Source organism: Trematomus bernacchii, unplaced genomic scaffold, assembly GCF_902827165.1.
Source record: "Trematomus bernacchii unplaced genomic scaffold, fTreBer1.1, whole genome shotgun sequence".
Lineage (NCBI taxonomy): Eukaryota > Metazoa > Chordata > Actinopteri > Perciformes > Nototheniidae > Trematomus > Trematomus bernacchii.
Genome location: NW_022987828.1, coordinates 2,819,590 through 2,840,411, shown reverse-complemented (window position 1 = coordinate 2,840,411; position 20,822 = coordinate 2,819,590). Strand labels below are relative to the sequence as shown.

Sequence of the window (20,822 nt, the reverse complement as noted above, 5' to 3'; positions counted from 1 at the left end):
CATAGATTTTCCTTACTTCTTAAGATTGTAGCCCTGAGAATATATCATCATGGGTGGTTTTTACCAGAGTGACATATGTGTAAACCTAAATGATGGTTAGATATGACACATGGGAGCATTGGGAATAGCTTCAATAAGGGGACATATATAACAATTGTGAAAGAATGTCATCCACAAAATGTAGCAAAGCTAAAATGAGAGGAGTTTGTTTTTGCTGCCTGATTTGTGTTCATGGAAAGTGTTTAGAGTAACCAATGTTCACTCTCGCAGAGGGATAGGTCTGTGGTAAGGTCTGAAATAGCTAGTCTTACACTATCTAATTTGGGATGCTGGCACCTTTTTACTAGAAAAAAAGCCTGTGGAAAATAAACTTTTTATAAAGTGTTGTAGCAATTTATGGAGATGATTGATCCATAGTGAAAGGAGATTATTTTCAGTCACTCAGACTGTTGTGATAAAAAGAAAACTCAGAATGTATCAGTGTCTGCATGCTTTAGTTTAGAGTGAACCCAGTTAAGCTCATGTTTTATTTTCTCTTCCACTGCAGCCTGCAGCCACAAAGCTGTAAAGCTTTAAAGTGTGAGGTGGACAGAGTAGAGCGAACGCTCTGTCTTGCCCGCACATGACCCTAAAAGCCATTAATTTCAGAGAGGTGATCAGGAGCCAAACTTTTGTCTTTGACTTCAAAGAAAGTATGCAGATGTTTGAGACTTCATATCAGTCAGTGCAGCTTGTCAACACAAAAAAAACGATGTTTGTTATTACTCTCACATCCAGGTGGCCATCCAAACAAATAAGTGATGACGTTAGTGTGGACAAACACCCTTGCCAGATGATGCTCAGGATACATATTGGCCTTGGACCGAGGTGGACATGTTGGGACGTGGGGTTAGACGCAGGGAGGGCGGGGAGACGATGCTGAGGGGAAGGGTGCACTCACTGTCAAGGTTAGCTGCAGGCTGCCCTGCGGTGCATTCCTTCAGCTCGTGTGCAGCCAAAACACTTGATGAAAAGTGAAAGTGCAGAGAGGACTGAGCATTTTCAAAAGAAAAATGCCCTTTCTGACAGTCATTCTGCTTTTCTTACTCCCTCTTGTCCTCCCCTTTTTATCCCTTTGTTGCCCTTCCCTCGGGTCATTCATGTGAGGACAGAGTCAGCTGCACCTCTGACCCTGGTCAGGTTCACTGTGCAGCAACCAGCCCATTCCCATATCATAATGTATAAGTTAGTATCAACTACCTACCATCAGAGTCAATCATTTAAAATCACTTTTTGTATCTGAAGATTATCATTGTATATCATGTTGTACTAAAGGGAGTATTACAATATAATATTATGGCAAATGGCTTTTATTGACAGTAATGAACTTCAAAGGTGCTCCTAGTGAACTCACACAGGACAGTGTTACTTTATCACCTTTTTACAGCTACAACCACTTGAAGCACAAGAAAGCCTGTGTGCTTTTTGGGTGAATATTGGTATCTGAGCCTATAATGTGAAGTTGGTCAGTCATAGGTTGTGGCAAATGTCACTCCCTATCAATTCTTGTTTAACTTCATTTACAGTCCATTATATTATTTGAGTGTTGACATTTTGAATGTTAATATGTCTACTATTACCCTAAAAAGTTCCACAATTGGATGAAAATGTAGTATCAATTGCACTTCTTTCTGCTAAGAAACACAATGTGCCACATTTAATAGATGCAAGAATTTCCAATGCATTACTCTACAAAACTATAGATTATGGGTGAGTATCCAACATTTCAGATTACTGCTTAGATTCGACTAATATATGAAATATATTAAATACTTAAAAAGACTTAAAAACAAGTACATTTATGTAACTTCAGGTAGATCTCAGTCTCAAAAGTGACCCCTGCCATAGGTTAAACTGTTGAGAGTCCATTATTATAGAGGGAGTAATGAATGAGTGAACAAGGGGGTGATTATGGTGACACAGCCATAAACTACGCTTGAACATGAGTCTACAGCCATGCTAATAGCTCTGTCCGGCTGTAGCCCTGTTTCACACTGTGGTTCCTTAAGCAAAATGCATATTTAAACATGCTAACAAGCTCACAATGCCAACATGCTAAGCATTAATGTTTAGCACGAATAATGTTTACCATGTTTGCCATGTTAGTTTAGTTTGTCAGCATGCTAACGTATGCTAATTAGCACAAAACACGTAAGCCTACAGCTGATGCTGATATGATGATTGACATGAGAAGTCAGAGGACTATCATAATCATTATAATTCATCATGAAGGAACCTTAAATGCCTTGAAAATTAGTTGCCTAAATATTTCACTCAAAACCAAAAGTTTGAACCTTGTGATGGGGTAATAGGAAAAGTCAGGGGATGACCAAAGTATTTATGAGTCGTCTTCTTGGGGCCATTGATGCTTTCAGGAAAAAGTGATGGACCACCAATATTTGCCAACCTTAAAAAATAAGCTATAAAATAGCTATACTCTAGCACAACACAAAATTGACTGAGTGAACTCAGAGAAGGTTGTTTTTTCTTCCTCGTGATAAATTAATATCTTAATAATCTTAATTACTTTAAAAACAGGATCATAAAGCACGCAAGCCCTTTTGTATGGGTTTTGTTTTGTTTGTGCAAAGATTAAAGCAATTAAATGAAGGCCTTTTGGATATCATTTGCTTTGGCAGGTATTGAGATCAAAACACACATTCCTGTGTTGGCATTAGTGAAAGAGCCAAAAAGGACTGTAGCAGAGTCAGAGATGTGCAGATCTGAACATGTTGGCATGCCTACTGTAAGTCTCCTTAAGCGATCTTAATAAATCTTTGAAATAAAAGTTATTTATAGATACGAAATATGACAGTATGAACAAAACCAAAGAGCAAAAAAACCACAACATATCTCTGTAGATCCTCAGACTTTTTAATGTGTACACTCCCTTACTATAGAAGCCACTTTTTATGTCATGTATACCTGTTTAAAATGATGTATTCAGCATACTGTGTTCTTAAGCATTTGGTCACACATTAGTGGCCATTTGTGCTGGACATCACAATCCATCAAAGACGTCCTGTTGAAACGAGCCCATGGAGAGGTTTGGTTTCATCAGGATGTTTTAAAACGGGCAGTCTGGCCTCGTGCCCGGGATCAGGCCTGGAGCTCTTTCATCTCCCTGTATCCTACAGCATCTCACACTGTCTCACAACACAGCAGACACATCACACATCTTGTGGTATTTTTAATTCTTTACTTTGTGGTACACCGTGACACTGTGGCTCTGTGGTGGTAATTTAAAATGATAAGATTGATATATTCATACTAACATATTTAGATTTGGTTTGTGGGACTAACTCTGTAGTTTGTGTTACCAGAAATGGCTGCCATGATACAAAACAAAAGTCTTGAGGTGTCTGCTTGGTGATGGATGTTCTGCTATCACAATGTCTTTCACTGTGATTCTAAATTGGACTTTGTGGCAGAGTCACCCCCCCCCCCCCTACACATTTACATTACATACAGGGTGTTCGGGGCTAACAATAGTGTGGAAATTGTAGGTCCTGTGCACCCGTCTGGGCCTTCTGTGTGTGTGTGTGTGTGTGTGTGTGTGTGTGTGTGTGTGTGTGTGTGTGTGTGTGTGTGTGTGTGTGTGTGTGTGTGTGTGTGTGTGTGTGTGTGTGTGTGTGTGTGTGTGTGTGTGTGTGTGTGACTTTTGTGTTTCTGCCCCTGCCATTCCCGCACAAGGTTGCAACATTGTTGATAAATTCAAGCACGGACACCTGTCTGCTCTCACATTCCTCGATTGTGTCTTGCGGGAACCAATCTTTATTTTTTTCACACTCTATCCAAGCTGCAAATTTGGGGCAAGACACAATAAATAAAGCTTTGCCAGTTTGGGTCCTCATCACAACTGATCAAGATGGCCAAAATATTCTCTGCTCAGAGGGCCTTGCAAATTATTCTGGCAGAGAGAGAACCATTTCATGATAAAAGGGCAAATATTAACCATATTTGCCGTTTATATTGCTTGTAATTGAGATGAAGTAAACATCTGTTGAGTATCTTAACATAAAATAGTTTGATTGTGTTGAATTGAAGCCCAAAAAGGCAGCGGGTCCACCAGACCCACGAACACTGGCTGAGTAACAAAAATATGAACACCATACAAGGGTTAAACTGATGCCACCTCATATGGAACAGGAAGAAAACCTGGAGCTAGTAAATGACTGCAGTGATCATTAGATGTTTTAGGTGGGGATTTTGATATATCATAGGGTAGCGCAACACCAAGGGTTATAAAGTTTAATGTGTACCATTGCAGCATCCTGTGTAAATCACTATATAATTAAAGTAAAGTGTGAATTAACCTCCGCAATGTGCCCAGTGGTACTACTGATAACTGGCATCATCTTGCATATAGCCACCCAAGCCTGGCAGCCACAGAGCTTGTTCCCACAGTGTGAGGTGTATTTAAACACCTTGAAAGAGCATTAATAAGCAAGGAAGAGCAATTGCGTCAAACCTGGCAGTTTCCTGTGATTATGAGGCTATTCAGAAGCATTGAACCACAATTTCTTAATTTGAATAGCGTTGTTTGTAGTAAACAACTAACTGAGAATTATTATCTGAATGTAGTTCATTGTGCTTTATAATTTTTTTAAGTTACTTGCCTTTTATTTAATATTCAGGACGGATCATTGTGCCTTTAAAGGTGATGATATGTCCTTGCTGCGTTCACAACTTGTTTCTGCTGCCCTCAAATGGCCAAATAATAATTTTTTGAAGCAACTATATCGACCCAAGATCTAGCACTCTTTAATATGTGTCATGCTGGCAGGAAAGGATTAAGTTACTAACTGCGATCACATTGCTAACTTGGCTGATGTAACACCAGGAGGCGTCGTTTACGGTACATATGCCACATGGATCCTCAAAAGATGAGCACATTTTATATATCTTCCTCACTTGGATTTATGGCTTATAAGACATTTGAAGTCAATTTCAAAACTAATTGTTATGAGAAACGGTTTAGCAGATTTGAATTGAGATAGTGAAGATCAGAGGAGTAAATATCTGATCGGTTGTCTCATCTGTTCTATCAGAAACAGACACTGTTAATATACAATACCATGTGGTTGCTATTTTAAGTGGAAGCCCAGATCTTGCCAGGTGTTCTACAGCTGGGCATTGAACGCTTAAGTGAGGCACCATTCAAACCGTCTGGTATGTGTCCAGGTGGTCAGGGAAGCATGTCCTCTAAAGTGAGACTATAGGTTCTTGAAGGTTTCATCTTAAAACATTTAGAAATGAACTAACTGAAAATAATTTGGATCCCTACATCTACAATGTACTCCACACAACAATACATATTTGTCAGCATACACATTAGTTACCTGTCCCCAGTGCACCTCATCTGTAAACATTTTATAATAGATCATTATTGAATAAGCTGTGTATTTCAGAACAGGGCCGAACTTAATCTGTTCAACATCCTGTGTTCCTGTAAATACCCGCCTAACCCTCTCCTCCTTTGTCTCTAACTTTATAGCTCTTCTTTCTCCCACAATCTTACCTCATCTCCTTCGTCTCTGTGGGGTCCTGAGAGGGTCGGATGCACCCATAGTGTCCAACACTATTACTGCGATGACCTATTTTCTCAGCATGGATCAGTAGACCTTCGTGTGATCAATAAAACTCCAAATGTATTGGGTTTTCCATGACGCAATACAATGGCCCCATAGTTTGCCTGTTCTCAAATGTATTTGTTTCTAGCCACTGTAAATAGAAGTTTAATACCTTGGAAAATGCACTTATTCACTGTTTTATTATTTCTTGCCAAGAGCTAATGAGAAGATTGATAGCACTCTCATGTCTCATGAGTGATGTGGATCTTGTCATCTTACCTCCAGCAACACAGTGAGCAAACATGTTTGATTTTGCAAATGACATGTAGTCATAAATTCAAACTATTTCAGGAGCATTTCGCTGCCTTCCATCCCCTGCTGGTGAATACTTTGTGACCCTAAATGCGAGAAATAACCATTGTTTTAATAAATTGACTTTCTAACAACACGAAAAGGGTGATTCACTTGGTTCGTTTATATTTATACAATTGACTCCACCAATGCCAAATATCCAATCGTGCAATTTGAATGAAAGGTAAACTTCATTTGTTTATCTGCACTGTGACTCTGATCTTGGATACTTGGCCAATGCTACAACCTTTCACAACGTTTTATAAAAACTTGCATCAGGAGTTTTTCTTTTCTCGTGCTGATAGACAAAAAGACAAAGGGAATTAAAAACAGGACTTCCTTGGCGGAGGCAACTACTTCTGGAAAATTCAGTAATTGATATCCAAAGACCCTTTAACAGCCAGCGCCACCATTTGGTAGAGCACATTTTGTGTCTTGATATCTTGTTGAACTTTTTTTTTTTAAGTTTTACTCCATCTGATTCAGCCAGCTCTACCATTTGGTTGACATGTTATGCACAAAACAACCTCTAGATGTCGCTGTGGTTCGAACAGAATGCCCTTCAGCTAGCTTCCACTGAGAAAGTTGGCATGCTAAAAATCACTGCTGAAGAAATCACTCTTTTTGGTCAACTTTTGTAAGGTAACCATGTCATTTTTGACATATTTTAGTGTCAGAGCACTGACTGAACATAATTAGATAACTTGATGCACAAAAAAAGTTTTAACAAGGGTGTGGCCTTTTATGGTAAACTAGCAATATGACTTTTTCAGAGTTTCAGAGATGTTTTCCAATAAAATATGGTAAATAAATAGCTAGATTCATGGTAATAATACTAAATCTAGTTCTGCCTTATGAGTCTCAGAGTGAAAGAGTGATAATAATGTATATAGCACCTATCATGCATGAAATGCAGCCCAAAGTTGCACACAGATGAGCAAGTTAGGCCAACACAGGATATAGACATTTGCTGTTAGGCCAGTGGTTTCTTGATAGGCCAATTCAGCATATACAGTAAGATGAGCAAGTCTTTTATTTATTATGAAAAACACTTAACATTACTTTTTTCCATTTTTACTTTTTTACAATTATAATTTATTATCTTTTATGAATATATCTGGTTGTATATATTGCTCATTTTCCATAAAAGAAAAACATGTATTTGAGTTTGTGTTTTATTTGAGTTTGATGCATACAAATACTGTACTGTATATGATGATTGTTGAAAATGCACTTTTACCATAAAAGACCAGCTCGACCAATTGGTAGAGGCTCATAAAAACAAAACTGTGTGGTCAGTAAAAAAAAAAAATTGTTTGTGGTTATTTGTGTCCCATTTGATAAAGAAATGCAAACAAATAATTTGTCCATAGCTTTTTTCTTGGTCTGGTAGTTAAAGGGTTAAAGGGGCCTTGAAGGGGCCACATTCACCAAGCGGTCAGCAGGTCAGTCTAAAAACAGTTTTGCTCCTTCTTAAGTAGGCTCGAACAGGCAGGTGTCATGGTTCATCAGAGTGTCATCTTTAAGAATAACAAGTTCTTGCTGAGGGAGAGGATAAGGGTCTGGCCCACCAGCCTCCTGTCACACAGGGGTCAACTCAGCGACCCTAATGGTGGTTCAGGACAACTGAGAACATCCATGTTGTTAACGGGGTCACGCTTTTTTAAGGAGATTTGAAATGCTTGTTTGATGCGACTTTGATCCTGACTGACAGTTTCAAGATTGTTTACGCCTTTCTGCCATCCACAGAGGCGCCAATGTGTTACAACACATCAAGTTGGGGGACAGGTGGGCTCCAAAGAGATCCACGGTGTGATAGGTTGTCAGTTTCTGGAGGCTCCTGCAGACGTAGCTCCTCAGTGGAGGTCACTAATCTCCTCAATCCCCAGAAGGCCAGAGGACGGTCTCCAGAGTCCAGTCTCTGGGCACAAACCTTTCACTCAGACCTTGGTCTGAGTGAAAGGTTAACTGGGGGCTAATTCAAGAGAAAACCAAACTTTCTCAGAGCAACGATCTGCATTTATGGAAGCAGAAGCCACAGTCAGTCAGACATCAAACCGTCCATATCCCGGAAGTACAGTTTTATTTGCAGATTTATATTTCCAATATATCCCCTCGTGTCAAAACTGATGTGCAGACCCCTTCGGGAATGGGGTGTATTCAACCCTCAATGAGCCCTACTTACATAAGTTACCTGCTTAAACAAACAGACTCTGGAGGAGAAATTGCAAACTCGACGCAGTGCCCAAGTAAATGTTTGCATGTGGTTCAGAGCCAAAGATTTTGAGCCACAAAACCAATCCACACATCGCTCCACTGGGCTTGACACAGAGCCTGTGTTCAGTTTTAAATGCATACTGAACCATTCATCTATTATTTCCCCACGGATTTTATTATGGGGTATTGTGCAAAAAGCATATCAGGCAACAGTTTAGCCCCTTTTCTCCTGAATATAGTTTTGTAGATAAATCCAACAATACAAAGTGTTATTTTCCTGTGTTAAAGTTCAACAGGACAGCAAAACAAAAGCTCTGTAAGAGGAAGCGCTATTTAAAAATATATATATTTGAAGCAGCAACTTCTGCTAATGCCTTGTAGGGCAGAAAACTGTTTTGGTGCAGGGGGAAGAGTTAGTGAGAAACACAGAACACTCTTTGTACCTGTGGTAACTGCATAAACTGTGTGCTTCACTGAGGGGTTTCACAAACTTTTGACTAAACTAGCAAATCACAAATCTCAAAGCTCTACCATGAATCTCTAGGATGGGGTCACACCTTTCCAGGTCTTACCTCACGTGCAAAGCCTAATATCCATATTATTCAAATTATTCTTACTTAATAACTCAAAGAAATGTAGACTTTCTAGGGTAACATGAAGAGTTGTGAAAGACTAACAAGTGTGCCCATTTCTAAAAACGGATATTACTCCTAAGAGATTCAAGCACTTATAAGAAGGAGGTGTGGACATGCTGTGGGCAGGCAGAAGTGGTTTATATGGTTTTGTTACTGGACCTATGCCATCTTCACCTGTAGGCCAGCTTGATGTTTCTTTCAATGGGTTGTTCTATATCTGAGAATATGCCGAAAGGGAAAAGAGAAATATTTTAAAAATGTTCCATTCAATCATCTATTTTTGCATTCAGATTTGATCTGATATTAAGTCACAGGTCCTAAAAAGGGCTACATTTAAACGAAGCTCCTTTAGCAAACTTTCTCACCAATTTGCTCTTGACAACTGGAGGCCATGTTGGCCAAAATCTTTAAATAGCTATGCAGAAAAAGGAAGTATAGATTTTGTTATACTGCTGTGAGGACATAGACCAAAAAATGACAGGCAAGCCATTTACCTCCATATTGTGGGGAGCCTTCATACAAGCAGTCCCTGTGCCCCTCCTGTAGTGACATGGAGAGAGAAAGTGTGTAGACCTTTTAGGCAGATCCTGTATTGGGTCTCTTGACCTGGTGTATGTCCTCTGTGAAGAGAGGCTTTGTTGCACTCAGACAGCTCGTAGCCTTTAACACACACCTCCATAATAGTATCTGTGTCTGTGATTTTCCGTTTGGAAAATTGTGAGCTTTTAACCTCACATTCAGGCTCTGCTCGACACACAGAGGGAGAGGGAGAGTAATGATCATAAGCCTAATGATACAGTGGTCCACTGTGGCTGCACTGGGATTGCCAAGCTACACACACACACACACACACACACACACACACACACACACACACACACACACACACACACACACACACACACACACACACACACACACACACACACACACACACACACACACACACACACACACACACACACACACACACACACACACACACACACACACAGTTATGCTGATCTTGAGGTCTCCCTCTGACATACTAACACCTGAGCATTGTACACTGACTGTACAGTAAGTGTCACAGCTCAGGCTGTTTGTCAGAACAGGGCATTAATGTCTCAACTATGAACTCATTGCAAGATCCTGCCTTCAGAAACTTGTCTTATGTCTTTTGTTGACTGTCAGTTTTGTTGTCCTTAGCACCTGACTGCAGGTTCCTCCTTGGTCTTTGACCTGCTAGCTTAGCAGCAGCGTAATCTTAGCAGCAGCTGTCCTCCACACTGACAGCACGAGACGTGCCGCTCTCTTTCAGCCAGACAGTCTAATCTCCTCACTTTCTCTGTAAGAGGATGGCCTTCTTACAGCCATAGGTGTGATGATCAATTGTTTGTTTAAGGTATACTTCAAAACATCCCTTCACCAACTCTCACTCACTCAAATTTTTTCCAGTCATATGCTCACCAAAACATTTCATTTTTGAATTTTAAAAAGACATCTGCATAAACACTCTCATGCTTGCGCAGGTCATCCAGACGACTTTAAACGAGTTAGACTTGTTTAAGAAAGCGATATTTTAGTGGAAATGTGTGGTGGTGGTGAGCATACGACCAGATAACGGACATTTCAATTGAACTGCAGAGACAGTTTTAAAAAGATCTTTCGAAATAGTTTAGCAGTTGTTTGTCTCGGCCCTCTCATACTTAAATTCCTCCGGGCTTTTCTTGTCCCATAGAGGCATGCAAGAATAATTCAAAGACACACGTGTGTAATTGATATTTAAATGATAATTTTTGGGTCAAGTATGGAACAATGATCCTTCCTTAAACAACAAAACTTGTTATGCAGTTAAAGGTAGGGTAGGTAAGTTTGAGAAACCGGCTCGAGATCACTAGAATTTGAAAATACACAACCGGAGAAAATCTGCCACTTCCTTATAGAGCCCCTCCTCCAACACACACGAACGCGCACATGACCAATGAGGGCACGAGATAAGTTTGTGCACAGATGGAAGGCTGACAGGCAGGTAGGCCATCCAGTTATTTTAGCCGGGCCGGCTAAAATGATTGGTCGTGCTTTTTACAGTTCTACGGCTTCCACAGATGACATTTTTTTATGGATTTTTTGTCAAAGCACTGAAGATATTCATTGCTATCGGGATGTTAAGAGCATTCCATGGAATATAACAAAAAGTGTATCTCGAGCCGGTTTCTCAAACTTACCTACCCTACCTTTAAGACTAGCACTAGAATATCTGGCTGCGAGTGACTACGTTGTGCTGTGAGGTTTCTGAACGATGCCTATACCGCAGCCGTTATCACATTATCCACTTGAACAAGAAGACTCACACCACAGAGGCATCAGAAAACCTTGCGCTCTCTGGGCTGCAAACACAGGGATCACTGCAGAGCTGAAGCTATGTCGTGGGGCGTCTTTAGGTGGAGGTGGGGCCGAGCAATGACTGTGTTCAGTGTTTGCTGCTGGACGGGTGACAGTTGGGGTCAGAGGTTTACTTTCCCTCAGCTCCGTCACTCTCCCCGGACTGGCTTTCGAAAGGCTCAAAGAAGAGGTTTGATGAGGAGGACTCGGAAGCACCGAGGCATCTGGCAGCAGCGCCCTTCCCTCCACATCCTGAGGGCCAGCAGAGCTGCTCTGTGGCGGCTAGAGGAGGAAAACAAGGTGCACACTGTGATCTAAACACAGGCCGAGGGGGGGCGGTTTAGGTTACCCCTTCGCTAGGTGTGTTGCCACAGAGCAGCTCACTGTGAAGAGCAGCAAGGTGGAGGAGGGGAGATGTGGTGCAATTGTAAGTTTATACATAACAAAGGGTTTTAATCAATAAAATAGGAACATGTGTTAGTGAAATCCCCAAACTCTCTTAATAAATATTGTTTCTGATGGTTGTACTGAAAGTGGGTTCCAGATGCTCTCACACTAACATCAGAGCTCAGGGAATTTGTCAGGGCCCACATTAGCTCACACTGACTTCATTACTCGTATGATTCTTCTGGCCTCAGTGTACATTAAGATAAATGTGCTTTACATTATAGTTAAGTAAAGTCTCGCTGGCATGACAAAAGTCATCGTCTGTATGACCCTTTTCTTAATGGCGGTGATTAGTGAAAACTAGAACATGTCTCTGGAGAGGAGGTGTCAGTTAGTAATCATTGGCGCAACTCATTTTCAAAGAACAAAGGGATTTCTCTGAATGGGTAAGATGCTGTTAATTGCTGCCAGACTATACAGCTTGTAAAACATTGCTCTTACACACTAGCTCCAGACAATATGAAGTGACAAGATGTTTCCCCATGTCGTTCCGTAGGGCCCTATTTGAACAAACAGTATTGGCAAAGTTTGGAATAGACATTTTGGGAAATACGCTTATTGGCTTTCTTGCAAATAGTTGGATGAGAAGACTGATATCACTAAAATATCTGTACAGTAATTATGAAGCTGTTTTCTAGCTAAGCTAAACAAATGGGCTGTTGGCAATGGCTTTATATTTTCATATCCTTTCAAATAATTTGAGGAACCAAAGCATATCAATACAAAAGAAAAAGGGCACTCAAATAAACACAGAGTATAAATGGTCATGTAGTTATAGCCAAACACCACCTCAATCTCAAGGTTGAAAGGAATTCCACCATTATCACTATGTGTTCAAAGACACTCCACGTACAATATTGTATGTATAGTTTCTAGCCCTAAGCACATTACGTTATACACACACTACAACTTCTAACTAAACGGGAGAGGGCTCGTCCGGGATTTGAACCCGGGACCTCTCGCACCCTAAGCGAGAATCATACCCCTAGAGTCCTAGACCAACAAGCCACATATAGATATGCTGTGCACTCAGATACTTTGGTTTGGCAGTTGTGAGCAGTAGCGAGGTGGTTTCCAAAGTGAAAAAGAATGCTCATACCCAGACTGTTATCCGGATCTACTCCAAAATGTATTGGATTCTTTTTTGGCCCATGCTTTACCCTTCCACCAAGTTTCATGAAAACCTACCCAGTATTTTTCCCTTCTGTCAGACAGACAAACAAACCAGCGAAACCAAACCTAAACATAAAACCGTTGGCTGAGATAATTAGTGCTGAATAAACTGAGCTAAACTAAAATGAGAATATATGCTACAAATTATGTAATCATTCACTGTGAGTTGTTTAGTTAGAAATACAGATTAGAATACAAAAGTTTAGTTTTCTCCATTTCAGAATGATACTAATGGATTGGGCTGATTGTTTGACATATTGTATAACATTAATCCTTATTCTGTTTGGATGTCTTCAAGTTCAATCACCATCTTTTGAGTTGGCTGCTAAACAAGACTGCAATCAGATAGATTTTTATTTTTTCAGCAAGAAAATTAACAGTTTACAAAAATCAGCAATGGCAAAGGAGGCAATTTGAATTTAGAATAATAGTTCAGCATTAGTAGGTGTAGCCTCCACTGATGGCCTTTAAGTGTCTTTGTGTGAGATGAGTCTATAGGACTTTAATAAATTAAAATAAATGAAACCCCTACAGAAGCAATTTCCATTAGTAGAACAGCTGACCAGACATTTCCCTGTTGGCTTGGATTTTCACCCAAAATCTCTGCTTAGTTGCTAATAAATAGAGAGGATTACAGGTGCAATCATTTGGACAGTGAGTGGTGAGGTATTAGCGACCGGGATAAGCTGGATTTAAAATGAAATAACCGGGCAGGCCTACTGTAACACAGTTGTATATAGAGCAGAGGGGAGCAGAGCTACTGGAGAGGACAGCAAGGATCCATGCCTTGCCATCAAAACAGAGGCCATGGAAATTACATTGAAGGGTTTTCCTATGAAGGTGGTAAATATTCCTTGGAGGAATAATAACCTCAGTACTATGAATACAGAGCCACCCCTGTCCGAACAAGGAGAAACTATCATTGGAATATATCTGTTAGTGTTGGGTAAGTCAAACATCATACACTGAATTTAATGTGACTTGAAATGTCTTTTTTTGCATACTCATTCAAATGCAAATCAAAAACATTGCAAGCACCCTAGATTAATGTCTATGAAGCTGATATGTGAAGTAATGACAAACTTCTTGAAATATATCCTCTTAGTTTCAAATTGTTCTGCCTTCCATAACTCTGTAGTGCAAGAAAAAACCCAAAATAGTTGTATCCTTTTAACCCCTCAGGACAAACACTAGCAAGAAAGAGTAACACAAGAGTCCAAACAAAAACAACTGTTGTTCCTCATGTTTCCAAGAGTCCCGCTGTCACAGACAGTCTGGCACTGTCCACGTCCACTAATGCAGGCCAGGGATTTTGTGTTATTTAGACTGAGCTATAAAAAGAAATGCAATTATCTTTGGTTCTTGCCACTTTTACTAAAATACAGAATAGTCATGCTTTCTGAATCTCTGTTCCATATCTACTTTAAGTTATCCTACTCCACTAAGTTAGACTTTTTTGACTGTACTTCAGAATCATCTTTAATGGTCAGGTATGTGTACATATGCAAGAACTTTTTGTAGTCAACGTACTTTCACAGAAATAGACATAAAAGCTAGGTCAAGGAGAACAAAGCTGGCACTTTCTTATACTCCATTGTTACCATACTCTCCAGCATTATACTATTCCATAATATACAGTACTATAACATACAATAATACTATAATATATAATATAAAACAACACACTATACAACACTTTAACATAATATACTCACCACATTGCATGATTAAATTGAATTGTATTATTGTGTCATGCATATAACTAGGTTGTGCTGATCCTGACACCCAGCCCATGCCTGCCTGAATTGCCAGAATGGGAGCAAATCTTTGATGCATCAAACATCGTGTAGCTCTTTTCTGTATGCTGTCTACAATTTTACATTCTTTCAAGCACCATATCACTGCAGCATTGGTTACTCACTACACCCTAAGACACTGTACACTCTCTACTTTGTTCTACTTTACTTAAGTATACAATGAAATTATGTGGTCCTTTACTAAACTATAATACTATACTATACTATAATGTACTATACTATATTATAGTATACTGCACACTACTATACTACAGTATCCTATACTATCCTATACTATCCTATACTATTCTATACAATACCATCCTATACTATACTATAGTATACTGTACACTACTATTCTATCCTATACTACACTGTAACATACTATACTATACTATACTATACAATACAATACTATACTTTATAAGAATAAACTATAAAGGACTGCACTATACCACAATATACTATACTATAATGTACACTACCATACTATACTATAAAGGAGTAAACTATATAGGACTATACTAAACTATAGGAATAAACTATATAGGACTAAACTATATAGCACTATACTATTCTATACTATAAAATACACTTTTTTTATATTATAAACTAGTATCTCATGATCTTTAAAAAAACGTTTACTATTCCAAGTACTAAAATGTACTATACTATACTAAACAGTTTAGTGATGTTTGTACACTCCAATACATTTCACAAATATATTACTTTAAAGTAGTATTATAGTAACTGTACCAAACAATATGTGTGCCAAAATATTCACTGACATGCTGTTTGTTTGTCTGTCTGTAGGATGGCTGTCCTGGTTTGGAAACAGTTTAGTGATGTTTGTCCTGTACAGGCAGCGGGCCTCACTACAGTCCACCGACTTCCTCACCTTAAATCTTGCCATCTCTGATGCCAGCATCTCCATATTCGGCTACTCCAGAGGGATCCTACAAATATTCAATGTCTTTAGGGACGATGGGTATTTGATCACCTGGATCTGGACGTGCCAGGTAAAAGCAACACCAACACAACACTTAATTTAAACGGGTTACATTGAAAATAATCACTTCATATTTATATGCTATAAATATATCTTCCACCAAATCTTTAATCATAATGCAATTTGCAGCATTAACACCAATCAGAAACCTTGATTTGAAATGACTTGAAAGTAATGACTATGCAGAGTTCTAAAAAACAAATGCATCTGCTTTCTTGGGCAAATCCCAATTAATAAAGTTCATTAAAATAATCTGTGCTAGTCTTACAGTAAAGTGAGTATGTGAGTTTGTGTGTCTGTGAGTGCAAAGGATTATGCTAGTAGCCATGTGGGCTGGAGGTTAAATCTGTAATAAGATTACCGCTACGGGGGCCTTTAAATGGGGAAACTCTTCAAGCAGCATGGCACCTGTCAACAACCAAACAGGAAATAAATAAGAGACATGATTGCTGGGTTAAATCAAATGTTCTTATATTGCTGGATTTTGACTTATCATTTGTATTAAATGAATGAAAGAGTTGTCCTCAAATGCTAAGAATGTCTATGTTCCTTCCACCCACAGCCTCAGCTTGAAATTAAATAGTTGTCATACTTTAGCCTGGAATTCATTCCAGGGTATTTTTCTTGCTCAAGGCTGGCTGTGGAAACGTTGATATCCGTGAGTGAACGAAAACAAGCTGCTGCAACCAAAACACTTTGAGTCCCAGGAGTGTAAACCCCCGAAATCTGATAGAGAGACATATTTTTTAATTGTGGTCTGCTGCTCTTATGAGCTTCAGTAGAGCCATTGAGATGATCTCATCTCTCAGGCATCCAATATCAGGTTTTCAGGTGGAAAATAAATATTGGCATAGCAGCGGCAGTACGCCCCTCTTATTTCACCTTCCCCTGGGAGAGGTGGGCTAAGAGAGAGCGAGAGTCAGAAGTAAATAGGTAAGAGGGGACAGAAATAGAGGAGGGTAGGAACAGAAAGGTGAAGGAGACAGGCATGTGAGAAGCATTAGCAGATTACTGCATGGAGCATGATGGGACATGAACGGTTGCAAGCTAGGCCAGATCCCTATGGGACAGAACGTTATTGAATATGATAGAGCCTTATAGGGCGCTTTGAAGTTGCAAAGGGGATACAGGGAAAGGATTGTCGAAACAATTTACAAGGTGAACAAAAATACTTTGAATTTAAGTCATTACTTTTCTTATGTTTGTTTCAAATTAACATCTTTTCTCATGAGCCAGGGCAGAAACACTAGACTGTGAGTTTATCAGAGAAGATCAAATCACATAAGTTCGAGAAGCCACCGTCCTTATGTCCCAGTCCTTCATTATTGTAAAAATAGGGAAGGTGCTGAATGACAATCATGCTGGACCAGACGTTTGCAGTCCAGTAATCTGGCGAATGTGAGGGGTGAACAAACGTGATGACTGACAGTAATAGGATTAGCACTAAGGAAGATCAAGAGAGTAATCAGAGACCTTAACTGATCCATGTCACCTGAAAATGGCACAATAGGGAGCCGGTTGTTGCACAGTTGGAGCCAGACTGAAACAAAGTCGCATAATTCCCTTTAAGGAGAGCTGTGATTAAAAGATAATCATCCCTAACAATGGACTGATGCTTAGAAAAGCTTCATTGTTGAATGCATTAAGCAGTCATTGAACTGACGGCTCACATCAGAGGAAATGCTCCAGGTCTGCAGCATATTTTTCAAAAAGCAGGAAGTGCCCTTGAGCTGCAGCGTCCCTATCTGATTAAGTCGAAAGCTAAATAAATTCAACAGACAAAGATGTGAAACAATTAGGCATGCAATGGATCCACACCCCGAGGCTTCGAGGAGCACTCAAAGACATTTCAGAGATGTCATGATTCACCAAGCCCTCTCGCTGTGTCTCCTCCAGGTAGATGGCTTCTTTACCCTACTCTTCGGCCTTGCAAGCATCAACACCTTGACCGTTATCAGCGTCACCAGATACATCAAGGGATGCCACCCAAACAAAGGTCAGATTTACCCTCCTTGAATTTAAGTGAGAGTATATAAACAAAGCTTAAGGCCGGAGTCTCTGCCCACTTCACATTCCTGCAGTTCTTATCTGACAGAAAAGTGTGTTTTTTGCTGCTAATGAAGCCTCATTACCGACTTCAGCTGTGGAAATTACTACCACTTGTCTCAAGCAATTTCATTTACATTTCGCAAACGTATCATTAAGTTATCTTGAGGTGGCATTTTCTATTTTCGGGTGTAACTGATGCTGAAGAATGTCTTAATTATATGGAAATTAGGTTTAGCAACTGCCTCTGTTGTGAGAAAATGAGTTTTTACTGTGTGACTGTGACTGTTCGTAAAACACAACAATATAAAACCTTTGTATATTGGTATCACATTACATGTTTTATATGCTAGAGTACAGCTGCATCTACTGCAAACAGCAACAGATAAGGATACAAATCTGAAAATCAGATAAAAACAACTTAATTTTAGGTCGAAATGAAAGGAGGCCAGGTAAACTAGAAAGGATCTTAGAAACAACATGAGGTAATTCAGCCTAACAAAGATGAGTAACCCATGGCAACAAAGTACATTGCCAATCCTAAAGATTATATCCCTGGCCAATCCCGTCACAAACTGTACTGCACTTTTCATGTGTTATATTGAGATTAGATATGGGAACGCTGCACAGACATATATTTTCTTTCTTCTCCTGAACACAACGCTATGTGTACTTTGTCAACAGAGGTTCTTTTCAGTCGCAGATGTTTGCAAAGGCTGTTAATATAAGAAAAGGCAGCATTGTTCAAATAAATGTCACACTCTTCACATTCATAACAAGTCAAGAATGCTGCATCTTGAAGTGCCTCTCACTCTGTCCTGTTTTCTAACCTTTTCCAACTCCTACAATCTGTTCCATAACGTGGGAATATTATATTGTAATGTTCCTGTTGTATTTTTGGCAGCTTACTGTATCAGTGTGAACACCATTGCCGTATCGCTGATCTGCATTTGGACCGGAGCGATGTTTTGGTCTGCTGCTCCACTGCTAGGCTGGGGCAACTACACAGGTCTGTTCTCACACACTATCACAATGGAAGAAATGAGAATTCAACTTTTGAAAGCTTGGATGTGACCTTGGTGTCTTGTTCTTCTTAGATCAAGGATACGGTACCTGTGAGGTGGACTGGGCCAAAGCCAATTACTCCACCATCCACAAATCCTACATCATCTCCATCCTCATCTTCTGCTTTTTCATCCCTGTGATGATAATGCTCTTCTGCTACACCTCCATTATCAACACAGTGAAAAACACCAACGCCATGACCGCAGATGGTTTCCTTACATCCCACCAAAGGAAGGTGGAGAGAGATGTCACAAGGGTAAGGGGAAAACAAGTTGATATCTGTATTTTATTGGAGGGAATTGATTCGAAAAGTAAAATAAGACTCTTTAAAGAGCTCTTTAAAAGGGCCCTTTCTGTAATACAGCTCCTCTCACGTTATACTTACAATTATTCCCTCATGTTCCTCTCCAGATTTCCATTGTGATCTGCACAGCTTTCATCATGGCCTGGTCCCCATATGCAGTCGTGTCTATGTGGTCAGCCTGGGGCTTCCATGTGCCAAGCACAACCAGCATCATGACACGTCTCTTTGCCAAGTCTGCCAGCTTCTACAACCCGCTCATCTACTTTGGCATGAGCTCCAAGTTTCGCAATGACATCTCTGTGCTGCTGCCCTGCACACGGGAACGCAGGGAGGTGGTGCGCCTGCAGCATTTTAAAAACTTCAAACCTAATGCTGAGGCCCCGCCCCCAGCTGCATTACTTCCTGTCCAGAATCCGGAGGCAAAATACGCCGCAGCCATTCCTGAAAGTGACTCAGGGGTCAACAGCCCTCCCCACACGCCTCCATTTGTCATCACCAATGACCTGCCCTCACACATCGAAACATCAGAGTACTGGTGTGACAGGCTCTGAAGACATTTCACCAAATGCTTGGGGAGATTAAGAATACTTTTATATATTTGTTTCTTACCCGTGTTAACAGAATGTACTTGTAATCTGTGTTAATAAATTATTTTCTGAATCTCAAGTGGGATTTCACACTTGTTGAAGCAAGGGTTTTCATTTCCAGCTCTTACAATGGCTTTATTTTGCCAAAGCATCAAGGTAAGATTAAACACTACAATACAACAATAGTAATATTAGCAATAACACAACATACTGCAGATAAAATACAACAAAATGAAGACTGTCCAAATATGTGTGTGTGTACGTTTTTGACATACTGTCCGGTTGCAGTGCAGCTAAATATACTAAATGTCCATCTCCTTATACGATCTTTTGTTTCTGTTTGAAATTAACATGACATTTCTTTAAGGTTTTCCATTCTGATATTATTATATTTGTCACATTTCCACCTGTTTTACAGTGACCACAGAGTCTTCCCTCTGCCGGTAGCCGGGCCTTCTTGCGATTGTTGTTTTATTCAATCCACATTGGTAACAGCTATGTATAAATCGGACATAAAACTGATTTACCTGAACGAAGTACTCCACCCCACAAAAAAAAGTGCAGCCAGTAATGTAGTGAAACAGATGCAGGATAACATCTGGAAACATTGAACTGTACTCACTGTAGTAGCTTCAGAATCATTCCCTGATAGATGCCATAGGCTACTACACTTTGTCCCCTGTAGAAATGTAATTTAACATTTCCATTCACTGAATCATCATATCAAAGGGATGTCTTTGGAGTGTCTAAAAACAAAAAAACTCAAACTCTACTTTTCTATGGGTGTGGTGAATTTTATAAAAATGTTCTGCCTTCAAGCTTTCAATACCCTGTTTAAACAAAACTGAGTTGCCCTGAAATAGCAGCAGTTTTTTTTTTCAATCAACATCAACCGGCAATTATCTACTTGAGCCATGAAGGTTTAATCTTTAAAAAGTTCCTGAGGTGGTTTCTGTGAATACACGCACAATGAGCTCTTTTACAACAGCTCTTAAGACCTTTAAATCAAAATGCCAATCAGCTTCTGCATAACCATCCATATAATGCATAACTGCTGCAGCCTTAGTGCAAATCTGCATAAAGCAACAGGCTCACCCTGCATAGACCACAGCAGCAGAAAAAAGCCCCAAACTCCAGACTCAGAGTAAAGTGATTTAAAGAGTCTGTTTCTCAAACAGGTGTTAATTAGCTGCTTGCTGGAGGAGGGGTGATGACT

At 39.8% G+C, this 20,822-nt stretch overlaps 1 protein-coding gene across 1 annotated transcript; it reads left to right on the top strand.

The window, feature by feature from the left end:
* The first annotated feature begins 13,606 nt into the window (after positions 1 to 13,606).
* Positions 13,607 to 19,570, top strand: opn6a (opsin 6, group member a). The gene is made up of 6 exons (XM_034151762.1): positions 13,607 to 13,745; positions 15,409 to 15,614; positions 17,501 to 17,600; positions 18,555 to 18,659; positions 18,748 to 18,971; positions 19,127 to 19,570. The coding sequence occupies exons 1-6, from the start codon at positions 13,607 to 13,609 to the stop codon at positions 19,568 to 19,570; spliced, it is 1,218 nt and encodes a 405-aa protein (XP_034007653.1).
* Positions 19,571 to 20,822: the final 1,252 nt, after the last annotated feature.

What these genes read in the sequence shown, in the direction of transcription:
- opn6a (XM_034151762.1), top strand. Translation starts at nt 13,607, where the DNA reads ATGGAAATTACATTGAAGGGTTTTCCTATGAAGGTGGTAAATATTCCT. An exon ending in GGGATGCCACCCAAACAAAG is followed by an intron (nt 17,601 to 18,554) that starts GTCAGATTTACC and finishes TATTTTTGGCAG; the next exon opens with CTTACTGTATCAGTGTGAAC. An exon ending in TGGAGAGAGATGTCACAAGG is followed by an intron (nt 18,972 to 19,126) that starts GTAAGGGGAAAA and finishes GTTCCTCTCCAG; the next exon opens with ATTTCCATTGTGATCTGCAC.